This window comes from Nematostella vectensis, chromosome 8 (genome assembly GCF_932526225.1).
Source record: "Nematostella vectensis chromosome 8, jaNemVect1.1, whole genome shotgun sequence".
In the NCBI taxonomy this organism is placed as follows: Eukaryota; Metazoa; Cnidaria; class Anthozoa; order Actiniaria; family Edwardsiidae; genus Nematostella; species Nematostella vectensis.
In genome coordinates this window covers 8,665,903-8,678,883 of record NC_064041.1, presented here as the reverse complement: position 1 = coordinate 8,678,883, position 12,981 = coordinate 8,665,903, and the positions used below count along the sequence as shown (strand labels likewise).

General features: G+C 42.8%; 1 protein-coding gene across 2 annotated transcripts in view; it reads left to right on the top strand.

The window, feature by feature from the left end:
- Positions 1-10,234, top strand: part of LOC5519313 (centrosome-associated protein 350) — a 46,041-nt gene extending 35,807 nt beyond the window's left edge. For both annotated transcript variants that reach the window (XM_032364165.2, XM_032364164.2), the window contains 4 exons: positions 3,142-3,380; positions 4,437-4,847; positions 6,028-6,185; positions 6,583-10,234. In XM_032364165.2, the coding sequence (XP_032220056.2) occupies positions 3,142-3,380; positions 4,437-4,847; positions 6,028-6,185; positions 6,583-9,861 (4,087 nt within the window). In that variant the 3' untranslated portion in view covers positions 9,862-10,234. The remainder of the gene's footprint in view (positions 1-3,141; positions 3,381-4,436; positions 4,848-6,027; positions 6,186-6,582) is intronic.
- The last annotated feature ends 2,747 nt before the right edge of the window (positions 10,235-12,981 follow it).

The window sequence follows — 12,981 nt, the reverse complement described above, 5'->3', positions numbered from 1 at the left end:
TGTGAATATGATTAAGCTCCAGTAAAAGTCGCAACATCATTGGCTTGTACGAATTGGTTAACGGCAAAGTTTTTTTTTTTTTTATTATCATTTTTGTTACCTAAGGGAGTTTCTGGCGGCGAGATAAAAGCTGTAAATAAGATATTTCATCGTGACCGCTTAAAAGAGGTATAGAACACAGTATTTGAGTGGCCAATATTTTGGGACGTTGCGAAGTGGTCGCTTTATAGAGGTACTGTATAGAATACAGTTTTCTGCATATGATCAAGGCTTGCGGTTGATAGCTGTCGTTGCAAGCTGGTGGAAAACTCCGACTTGCGCTGAGATAAGCACAGAAAAAAGTGGGTTTTCAAATAAGGGGCCTTGTATTAAATGTTCACCAACCCCAAATCTCTTTAAGCCTGACTTGGTGCGTTTTTCACAAATATTCGATGGACATGAATAGTCATCAGTTCTTTATTCTCCATAGCACCCTTTACGTGATTACGAAAAATTCAAAAAGGAGGGATGGACATTTACTTAATTTTCGATTGATGTTCGTATTTAACAAATTTTCTGAGAAGGACAGTTATCCTTGGATTTAGAAAAATAAAAGTGGATCCAAAATTGTCATGAATCGCCTTTCTTAAAGTGGCCGATTAAAAAGTGGTTTTTGTCCCCGAGTTTAATCTAGGTGATATGATATATCGCTAAATTTAGCTAATCTTCGAGCCAGAAGCACGCGTAGGTTATCAGAGAAATTTCTCCCTACCTCCAAGCGCGTTTAACTCAGAAAAACTTCCTAACATTATACTCCTAAAGTTTTTTTTTGTCCGTTTCTCCCCTCTAATCATACGCCAAATTGTTTGACTCGTGGTGCTTTTTCTTGTACGTGCACCCAAGTGAATACACCGCCGGTGCGCTATTGTTGGTTTGGAGCAGGGAATCCCCCTTGTCCCGCCAAGGTTCCATTATTTGTGCTGTATCGTTAAAACTCGTTGACCTTTCTTGCGTGACGCGTGTTTTCGTAGGCTATGAAACCCTATGCAAATGAGATGAGTTAATAAAATCTGCTTGAATTACGGTGACTTTCAAACCACCCTACAATTAAAAAGGCTCAATTGTTTTTTTTTTTTAAAGTGAGAGTTTTAAATTCCCCCCCCCCCCCCCCAAAAAAAAAAAAAAAAAAAAGATCTTATCACGCAAATCCGGTCTACGGACTTTTACTGTAACTACGCTTGTCGTGTGTAGCTTTAGTAGCTTTTTGTCTTTGTTTATACAGGGGCGGATTTTCGTTGTCATTTCTATATGAGGTGGACATCAGTAAAGGTTTTACTCACAAAAAAGACAGTTTAACAGAGATAATCGGTTTATCTGCTAAGACTGAGACTTGCCTATTTTTCGTTTTATCGCATCCCTAATTCCTTTTACCTATCGTTAGATAGACGGGTCATTCGATAAGAATACATCTTTTTTAATAAATGCGTATTTTAGATGTCGATTAAGCACTCCTTGGTTATCATTTTTTATTTGAAAATGCAACGGTATATTCGAGGAAAACCATGAAAAACAACCTCCACGATTTACGTAAAGTTCGTTATTTTAAAAAGATATTTGATTGAATGTATATCAGTGGCTCGCACGAATTAGCAAATGGGAATGGATGCTTTGTGTGACTCGGTATTGTGCGGGAGACGGCATGGCGCCGTGCTTGGACTTCTTTAAATCATATGCGGCTATTTGTTTTCTTCTCTTTCTCCATTCTTTGGTGCTGTTTTTATTCGTCTGTGAAGGGAAGGGGGGCTCTTAACGCGTCCACTCGATAGCAGTAGGGGGTAATAGCGGTCAGCGGTGTCTCCCGTTAAACCAGCATTCTTATTACTTGTACCATAACATTACTCCGCACTCCCGCAAACGTCAGACGTGCATTGAGAGGAAAACGGGCCACGTACCGGCTATAAGCACCGTTACCAGGAACCTGTACGCGCTGTATCCCACAAAGTGCAGAGTTCAAGTGCCCTCCTCTCTACGCCATGTAGGTTTTGCTATTAATTACGCCACCTAGGTCACCTGCTAGCTATAAATGGAAATGTAAACAAATGGATCTAAGCTGTACAAACCTTTATATTCAAAGCTAATTGCTAATTGCTATCGAAGCTGTAGTAGACAAGTCTATTTTGACATGTGGCTAACTTTGATTTTTCGTTTCTTTATATGTCAATTCCTTTTGCTCGAAAAAATCTAGTTTTGACTGACGCCTTTTTTTAATTTTGTGCATCTATTTAAATTTAAATGGTTCTTCTTTTTCCACCTCCATTTTATACCTTTGTTGTGCATTTTGTTGTGCATTTGTACAGCAGTTGTACATTTTTTTCGATGTTCTTTTAATAACACGGAAGTGTTGTTCCGTGCAGCCGCGTTTGTATCACGTCCCGAGTATATCTTGTACGCATTGCAGCGGTTCATGATGCGTTTCAATTCAATCAATGAGAAAAACGAATTGCCTTTACCTGTGAGCATAAGAAACATCTGTATCTAAAAGTCTATGAATCCAACTTGCGTGGCACATGAACATGTGCGAATTTTACCTTCAATTTTAATTCAAGACATTGTCACAAGTCAGGCCCACGGACTAACGTAGTTCTTCACTCTTCTTTTAACGAAAACTGTTTTCCTTATTCTGTATCTTCATCCATATGTACCTCACGCCTCCCCCTTTTTGTACCTTATCCCTCCCCATCTATGTAGCATACGCCTCCTCCTCTATGTACCTCACTACCCCCCTTTTATGTAACTCACCCCTCCCGCTATGTACCTCACCCCATCCCCTCTATGTACCTTATCCCTCCCCCTCTAAACCTCACCCCTCTCCCTCTTTACCTCAACCCTCCCCCTCTTTACCTCAACCCTCCTCCTATGTATCTCCCCATCTGTAAGTCATCCCTCCCCCTACGTATCTCCCCCTCTGTACCTTATCCCTCCCCCTCTTTACCTCACCCTCTGTACCTTAAAACCCTCCCCCTCTGTACCTCACCCCTCCCCCTATGTATCTCCCTCTCTGTACCTCACTCCTCCCCCTCTATGTAACTCCCCCCCCCCCCCCCCCCTCTGTAGGTCATCGCTTCCCCACTATGTACCTCACCTGTCCCTGTCTTTGCCCAGGTACTTGACTCAGCGCGAGCAGAAGATCATCGGGCGCCGTCAAAAGGCAGAAGACCTGCTGGCCTCACAACGTAAACTGATCGAGTGGCAGCAGCGGTTGGACGCAGAGGAGTCGGAGGTGCAAAGGCTATTGAACCAGGCTCTTGGCATACAGGCAGGGGCAAGGCCTTCTCCCGCTGCAGAACATAGGGCGGCATTCACTGAAAATCGGGCGCCCTCTGCCATCCGAGACATCAGGGGTAAGTCGGGTCCTTATTCTTGGGGAGCCAGGGTGTCGTGTGTGCAGTACCTCAGTAGTATAGTACGTCTGACTAAAGAATGTCACGGACACCATTTCTTGTTATTTGATATTATCAAAAAATATACACTTCTCGAAGAAAACTCCACCACAATCACCCGCGATTGAATGCTGATACCTTATTTGCAATTTTCAATTGAATAGGGGACTAGCGCTAATGGTCACGTGACCTTTTGGGTGACAAATTCAAGCCAAACTAAACACAGAAATGGCTGCGCCCGTCACGTCACAGAACGACGAAAATCTGAAATCTTTAAATGAAAATAGTAAACCCTTTCGTGCTTTCTGGCTTTATTCAAAAGCGCTACATAAGTTGCTTGTCTTGCCGCTAAAAGCCTGAGCGTGCGCTTGTTTGTCCCCCAGTAAGTCACGTGATCTCTTAGCCTATTAGCCCATTGTAACACGGTATTAAAGCCGCATTACCACCAGTTTACTTCCGTTCGATTACGTAACAATATCCGATGATTTTTAACTGAAAACGCTAAAAATATTTCAAAATATTGAAAGCAGTGTGTTTATTGGAAGTTTCCCTTAGGGTCTGATTGATAAGTTAGAGCGGATGGCCTGTTTAATATCTCGGATTTTAATAGATTCTTTTGTCTTTTAACGGTTGAGGTTTCCGTCGGACCTCCGGAAGTAAACTGGTGATAATGCGGCTTTAAGCAAGAGTGTAAACAGCCGCCGTGACTGGCCTTTATCGTACGCTTTTTAGCCTGTATGGTAAGGCAAGTAGGTGAACGCTCGTGGAAATCCAGACATCACCATTTACGGAAAACTAAATAATTGTAAAAACACTACTCCTTAAGGCAGCTAAATAGTAAACGATTTGCTTGTAAAGAATGAGATTTCATTTTTGTAGTCTCTATGTATCGCCAAACAACTCTTCGCATAACATATATCTTTCAGTATATTGATACTGATTTGTTCCCCCATTTCGCCTGCCTCATTCCCACTTATGAATGATTGATTATTCATTGTGTGACTTATTTGCTCTCAGTTCGAAGCGTGACACCACCTGGCTCTACCAGCTCGCCCAGCAAGAAAACCGAAACGCCTTCCGAACGCCTACCCTCCAAGCGATCACTCTCCGAACGCAGTGATTCCATCTCCGAGGACCTCCCAAGCATACCGCCGGAGAGCAAGTCTCGTGAGAGCTCGATTCCCGAAGTGGCTACGAGGACTCAGTCACACGACTCGACAATTCCCGAAGGCGTGACGAGGTCTCGGTCGCAAGACACGACAATTCCTGAAGAGTACGTCAATGACACGTTTGAATCTCTGGACAGCACTATGACACCGACTCACTCCACCCCTGTGCGTAAGGCTTCGCCTGCTCGAGACTCACTAAAGCAGCGGTCGTCTTCTAAAGAGGATGAGCAGAAGAGCGAAGAAGAGACGTCTATGACCGGTGAGCATGCGTGTTGCGTGTTACCGCTTGTTTTAGATCGTTGCAGCTTGTCACGCAACAAAAATAAAGGTTCTTTGGTTTGCCTCAATTCCTCCACAATAGATTGTGGATGTGAGGAGGAATGCTAAAACTTAGTTCGACACGATCAGATTTACAATTTAATCTCAGTTCAAAGTTAATCTAATGGATTATTTGAAGTCCCAAATAACTTGAAGCATTACTGAGAAATTGATACCCTGGGTACCAGAGGCTTAAATCGTTTTCGCCGCGAAGCTCAGAGCCTCTGGTACCCAGGGTACGAAATTGACGGCCTAATATTGCAACCGAGTAAATATTAGTGCCGATTACCGTGAATTCTCATTAAGTTTTTTACCATTTTAGTGCGTATTTTATCAGGGGCGTATCTAGCTTTTTTTGACAATGAGGGGATGGACACTATCTAAAGGCTTTTTCTATTCTAAGTTACTTTTCTTACGCAAATTCTAATTATCTTCAATTATGAATTAATAATTGAATCATTTTATGCCGCCCAAACAGCAAGAATGATATAGTTGACATACGCCCAAATGGGAAATTCTGTATGGTATCTTTTTGCGCATACTACCGCCCACCTGCAAAATTGACTTACAACAGAGAAAAAAAAACAGACATAAAGACAAGCTGATGGGAGGCGAAGGGAAATTGCTTTCAGGATAGCTACTCTGCACGTCTGTATCTTTCGTTATCTCTGGGAAGAAGGCCGCACCCCGTGATCGCAGGGGTTCTTATAGGTGCCAAACCACGTGCCTCTTGTGAAATTGATATCCGGATATTCCCTGCTGTCGCCATCAACCTGTCAACCTTATCAAAAGTGAAACTATAATTAAACCTTACTCGAGACAAATTCCATTATCCCGTGGGATAATGTGTTTTTATCCCGAGAAAGTTTTTATCTTAATATACTATTAAAATTGTTTTTTTGCGAGCAACATTGAGCGCCGTGCTTGTTTGCTAAAGGTAATCGACACATTGATATGGATTCTTCCGGCCACTTTTGTGGCATTTTATTATTGCATAATAACCTTACACGAGATAAATTCCATTATCCCGTGTGATAATGTTTTTTTTTTTTTTATGAAGTTGGGTGAAATGTTCAGCTTGAAGATTTGAAAGATTTGATTGTGGTTTTGCTCTTTTGTAGAAACTTCGGACTACAGCGACGTAGAGGGTCGTGTGCGCTTGCTGAAAGAACAGCTTGAACAGCGCAAGCGCGAGGCACAGCGGTTATACCATGAGCGCAAGCGCCAACGACGTGCCATGCTGCGCGCCCAAGAAGCCAGCCTCAGAAAGGAGCTTCAGGTATGACAGTGAAAGAGTCACAGAAACTTGGTCACGAAGAAAGCGTTTACTTGTTTCCGAAAGGGGAGGTTAAATATTTATTTATCTAAAGAAATGTTGAAATGAACTATGTCAAATAACAAATATCACCACCCAAGATTATCAGAATTTCTCCCTATGTATATGTCATGATTTAGTTTTCGCCTGGTTACACTCTCTGTGGTATGTTCTTACAACTGCAAGCACAACTTTAATATCCTTCTGGTCTGAATACAATCCGCAGGTTTTACTAGCTTATAGGCTCGCCAAGGCCATTGAGCTTTTTTTTTTTTTTTTTTTTTTTTTTTTTTTTTTTTTGTCAACCAGAGTCCACAATTTTTACCACACGACTCACGTATTTGTTCGTCTGTGATTTCAGGCCGTGGAGCTTGTTATCCAGAAAATCAAAGCCGAACTGGACCAGCCGACCGACCGACCGCGATCCGCAGAATCAAGACCAAGCAGCTACGGAGTCAGAGGGGTAACGTTATCACCCCTACCCCTCGACCAAGAGCCCCGCCCATCCGACAAACAGCAGGCGTATACCCCTCCTAGTGAGAGCAGCAAAGCGCCAAGAAGTCCGCAGATACGTGACGCGATAACACCAAGAGAACCAGTTTCCGCTTCTGATCGAACCTCTACAAGTGAGCCTTCTGGTAGAACTTCGGTGGGTGCTCCGGCTCGTGAACGGGATCCCAGTGTTATAGACGTATACAGCTCTGACGCCAGGGACTCGTCACGCGCAGACTCTGAGACGGATGGCGATCGATTGAAAGATCTTCCTTTAGCGGTTGATCTTAATGACAGTAAGGACACGAGCGAGATTAAGACTCAGAGCCAAGTAAAAGACTTGGACATAAGTGATCGATCAACTTCTATAGCCGAGGAACTAAGCGACAGACACTCAGGGTCATCTGAAGTGGAAGAGGATATTAAGATCGGGGATTCGTCAATAAGCGAAGCAAGCGAGATCAGAAGTCTATCCCAAGTATCTAGAGAAGATTCTAAGAGGTTGGACATCAACGAAGATATCCCTGCATCAGTTGCTTCTGTGAAAAACCGTGAGCCATCCAAAGCGAACGATTACAGCTATACGTTCGAGAGCGAAAAGGAAGACTTAAAAACGGAGGCGTCAGTTGCTTCTGTGAAAAGCCGTGAGCCATCCAAAGCGAACGATTACAGCTATACGTTCGAAAGCGAAAAGGAAGATTTAAAAACGGAGGCGTCAGTTGCTTCTGTGAAAAGCCGTGAGCCATCCAAAGCGCACGATTACAGGTTTACGTTCAAGAATGAAAAGCAAGAGCCAAAAACAGAAGATGACATTAGTGACCATATTTCCCTCCAAGACAATGGGACGAAAGAAACGGATTCGGAACACCTAGAGGCCGAAGGGGATTCCCTTATCGAGGTCATACCCGAGAGTCCAGAGAAAGGGGATTCCCGTTCTGATTCGAAAGCATCCACACACAAGGAAAGGAAAAGTCTCTCCGAGAGTGATGCGTCGATCGATGAAGAACAAAGTGACGCGACCATATCGGAACGTATACATGTTCCCGAGGAAGACAAGGAGTCACCGGGTGTTGACGCATCAGTAGAACGACCGCAGAGCCGTGAATCGGCCTTATCCGGGTATTCAGAAGACTTCGAGCCTTCTGAAGGTGAAGAGTCGGTAAAAAGTGAACAGGATCTGGAGAACAGAGTGGAGTATACTCCTGACTTTGGAGCGTCTGAATCAAAAGGAACTAAAGCCTCGGACCCCAAGGAGAAGAATCCTTATACGGCAGATATCGAGCCCGGATCATCAATCAAAGAAAAAACGTCATATTCGGTAGATTTTGAAGCGTCGGAATCTGAGAAAACTCCAGATGTTTCAGAACGCGAAAAGAGTTTGGAAAGGTCAGCCGAGAATACGCCTGAGAAGGAAGAGATACCTACGGATGAAGAAAGTGTTGTGGAGGATTTACCAGAGGAGGAACTTACGTTGGAAGAGTCTGAAGGCGAGAGTGAAGCATCAACTCCAAGGCTTAGCAAACAGACGCGGGAGGTTATGGCTAGCGAGGATGTTAAACCAAGAGAGACCGGGGGCGAAGACGAACCTGGCCAGACTGTGGAGATGCAGGATTTGACGAAGGAGTCGGTAAAGAAAGTGGAAGATCGTGCGGACCGCATAACGGATGCGATAACGGGGATGTTGTTGAACGATGCCCTAAGCTGCGTGAGCAATATATACCAGGCTCACCAACAAACCTCTGGGCTGGCCACATCCGAAGACCGCACGGATCCCGCGAGAGAAAAAAGGACTACAGAGAAAGGTGCTGATCGTTGGCCTGAAGAATTCGGCGAAATTTCAGAAGCAGAAGATGTATCTATTTCGGAGAAGCTGTCGTTTTCTGGGAGTGAGAGATTTGAGAAAGTTTTAAGAGTCGAGAAAGATGAGGGAGACAAAGCTGCTGTCCCGTCGTTCAAGTTTATTGAGCCGACCAGTCGAACGCAGACTCGTAGCGATGCTATTGTGAATCAACTTTCCGAGGATCTCGTTCAGCAAGCAATTTCCCAAATGATAAGTGTAATGCGAAAGAAAAGAGAGAAGCAACAGTCAGCAGAGGGTAAACTCGAGAAGCTGCATGCAAAGCTACAGCCAGCGGATAAGAAAAACGAAGAGAAGGGGCAAGAGAGGCCACACTTAAAGCTGCATCTTGGAGACAAGCACGAGGAGCACGATAGCGCATCTCCGTGCAGCAGCGAAACCAGTCCGAGGTTCTTCGACAAATATATGGCCGTACATCGATTCCCAGACGGTATCCACAAGCAGCATAGCCCCCCCGGAAGCCCCACCAAGGACAAATCCGCCCTGGATGGGCACGAACTCGCGGATAAACTCACCCAACTCAAGCTTCTACACGATGAGCTGGGGCACCAACTTGACGACGATAATGACAATGAGTTTGATCTCAATACTGACAAGGAGTTGGAGCTGCCGCCCGGTGATGACGTGACTTCGTACGCAAGGCCGCGGGGACTGTCTATCACCTATGTGGTGCCGCATCGATATGCCGAGGTCTCCGACCTGGTGGCTTCGTCCCTTTCTAAGTACTACGCCCTGAAGCAGGCAGGGCACTCTATCAGTAATGTTCAACCACCGCCCGAAATCACAGATGCTGTAGACGCGAATGATCCTAACGCAGCCTCCAAGCAGTCCTATCAAAAACTTGTGTTTGATTTGACGGGGGATGTGTTCAGGGATATTCTTCATGAGGAGTCGCCACCTGCAAGACCGCTTTGGATGAAGCAGCGACGGCGGCAGAAGAGTCGCATCTACCGCAGCCTGACCCCACTACGAGACGAGGACGACTACTTGCAGGTGGTCCAGAGTCGAGTCATGAATTTGATAGGTCTTGGCACGGAGAGACCAAACCTGGAGACTTTGAGACGGAAGACGCCGCTCAAAGCAGGCAAAAAGGACGCGGTGGACGCAATCCTCATCCAGGAACTGAGAGAAGAGGAGCCACAGTGGGTGGACTATGATGACGACGAGCTCGCGGTCAAATTCCAGGTCGCGGACGCGATACTCGACTCGTTATTATCAGAAACTGTGATGGTGATGAACGCCATACAAGACAGACGGGACGCCAGCGTGAACGACATGCAATACAGATGACGTCATGGTACTAGCGTGACGTTTGCAGCATTGGCACGCAATAAAGATGACGTCATGGTACTAGCGTGACGCTTGCAGCATTTGCACGTAATACAGATGACGCCATACTACTGTCGTGGCGCTTGCGGGGAAGTCACGCAATATAGATGTTGATGGCGGGAATCGACCTCACATGATGATGGTTTAATTATTAGATTTGACGAAAAAGGTGGGATAACTGAATCCCGCTGCTTATCCTAGTAGACCTGAGATTGGGTTTAATATTTTCTCGAGGAGACTTGCGCTCCAGCGATAAAACAATCTTGTAAATAGGAGTGATGGTTTTCTGTGTTTAGGAAGAACGTCGAGAATAAAGTTTGGATATTTTGGTGTATGTGTATGTGGCATTGTTACTGTTTTCGTTTAACTAAATTCCCCTCGTGCCGTAACTAACAGTCGAATTCGTAGTGCGTAAAACTCGTTTCACGAGTCCATTGTCTTGAGTTAGGTAACCTATTTCTACATCTTGTAGAGTCCATTTTATCTTCTCCGTAAATCTCCCTACTCATAGTATTAGAGCACTGTCTACTCAGTAAATCTCCTTTCTCTCAGTGTTCAAGTGGTACCTTTTGTCTTCTCACTAATTCTCCCTTATATAATATAGTATAGAGAAATGGAATATAACTATGCGACTTTTTTTGGTAATCGCGCGGGTACCCTGTGGGGTTGCCCCTCTGCACGCACACTTTGCGATAATTTTACAATATGTCTTCTTGGTAGAAAAAAAAAACATTAATACACTTTTGCACTATCGATGAATGTTGAATTATTTAATAAAACCCTGACAAATATAGTAAACAAACAATAATTTGAGTTTTTTTTTATTTTGAACATGGGAACCCTGCGCCTGTTCTATTTCGCGCGCTTTTCGCAGCTCACTTCCCTCGTAATATAAGCACAACTTTGCTTAAAGAAATATTCGCCCGACAAATAATCCCGTCAAACATTCAAGATATGGTAGGTGAAGGAATGGAGGACTATACTGATAGAGAATGGACTAGTTGAGCACTAAATTTCATCCAAATCTTGTCGAGCAGGTATAAAATCTTTTCACCGACGAACTGTTGCTCATCATTCGGAAATCAATTGCACATTGAAACCTTTATAACTTACTTAACAAATTGCTGTCACAAACTTACATAAAAAAAAAGAATAAATAACGCATTAGACATTGTCTTGCCAAGATTTTGGTATCTTTTTAGAAATGGTAATACTTACATAGAGAAATACAGGGTTGTGTCGTAAAGCGAGTAAACACAAAACCAAACAATCAACCTACATGGCTGTCAACTCATGCATTAGGCGGGTGTCACAAGATTTAGGACCTCATTACCAAGCCTAATTTTTGTGAGAATGTTCATACATTCACTGTATTTCACCCGATTTCACAAGATTTCTATCCAAGTAAGGTTGACAGCCAAGAACCTACAGCATTTATAAAGGGCATAATAAACAAGCCACCACTCGATATCATTTAATTTATTGTAGGTAGTTTATCGATCAATTTCAAAAAGGCGGAAAAACAAGAAACACTTGCGCGCTGCCAAATCAAAAATGTAAATGAGTGAAAAGATTCAACAACAAGTAACTGGACGACTTTTCGGGCTACTATTTGCACCTTTTGGAAGCTACAGGTTTTATCATAGGTGAGGTTGATCCAAACAATAACAAAGAAAGCTCAGATGTCATTCCTCACGGCATGAATAGACTGTTTAATCCTAAAACTCCACGGTATGTAGAGAACAGACTTCTGAAGGAAAATGAAAAGGCCAATCGCTTTGTGCTGCTTTATGATTTGATGGAAATATTGCATTTACAAATAACAGGCAGTACTTATCTTATAAAGAGACTTTTCTAGGTCTTTACACCCCTTGTTATTTATTTAAAATTATATAGATATAATAATATCTATAATAATAATAGTAATAATGGTAATAATAATAATAATAATAATGGTAATAATAATAATAATAATAATAATAATAATAATAATAATAATAATAATAATAATGTCTTTATTGAGTCTAGAGATAAAGAGTACATATCTACGTACAGTTACAATCATAAAAAAACTAAGCTTAGGCTTAGTTCAATCGTCGTATTATCCATAGCCGTATTCAATGCAAATGCCTGCAAATGAATCGAGTCAATTGTTTTATCTTCATTTGCACGCATTTGCATTGAATACGGCTCGTGGATAATATGAAATTTGAACATAGCCTTATATACATCTAATATTACACCTAATATATACAGGTGCAGGCGCTACAACATGTATTGAAATATCAACCTATTTATATAAGGACATCTGATAAAAGGATGATACTTTGCTTCGCTTAACAAATTCCTTGTAGGTTTGTATTTTGGCAGGATCTTGGCGAGCTTTTGGTATAATTAGCTTTTTAACCCTATTCATCTTGGGGGAGGGGGGGGGGGGGGCTCCTCCGGGAAAATTGCTATAACTTCTGAACCATAGCAGCTAAGAGGCTAAAACCTGGTAACTTTTCCTAAAATCTATCTGCGGATGTTTTGATGCCTTTGACATGTGAGACGCTCCATGTTACCATGGCAACCGTTTTTTCACACAGGTCTCCCAAAAACTAAAAAGTAGTGAACTTTTTATATTCTAGTCCTATTTCTAGGATTTAATTGCCTTTTTTGACTTTTTTGTTTGTTTAGGTGACAAGTTTCACAACAGCGCTAGATATTTTTTACCTCGGATATTTTTTTTTTGGGGGGGGGTCGGTAAATTTTGCTCTTTCTCAAAGCTATTGTTAAAAATGTCACTAGATTTACTGACTTTAAAAGCTTTATCATTACTATGAGCAGTATTACATGCATTATTCCAGATTTTCTTTTGCTTTTTTGCAAAAATCATAAGATGGTGGATCCAAAATGGCGGACCCATGGAAATTCTTACAAAAAAAATTATCATAAACGTTTCATGAATGACCCCCCCCCCCCCCCCCCCCCCCCGTCACAGACAGCTCAAAAAAGCCCAGTCCGAATAGGGTTAACAATCTTCTCGTACAAATGGCTCGTGAATTTATAAATATGTTGGAATATAGTAAGCAAGTGGTA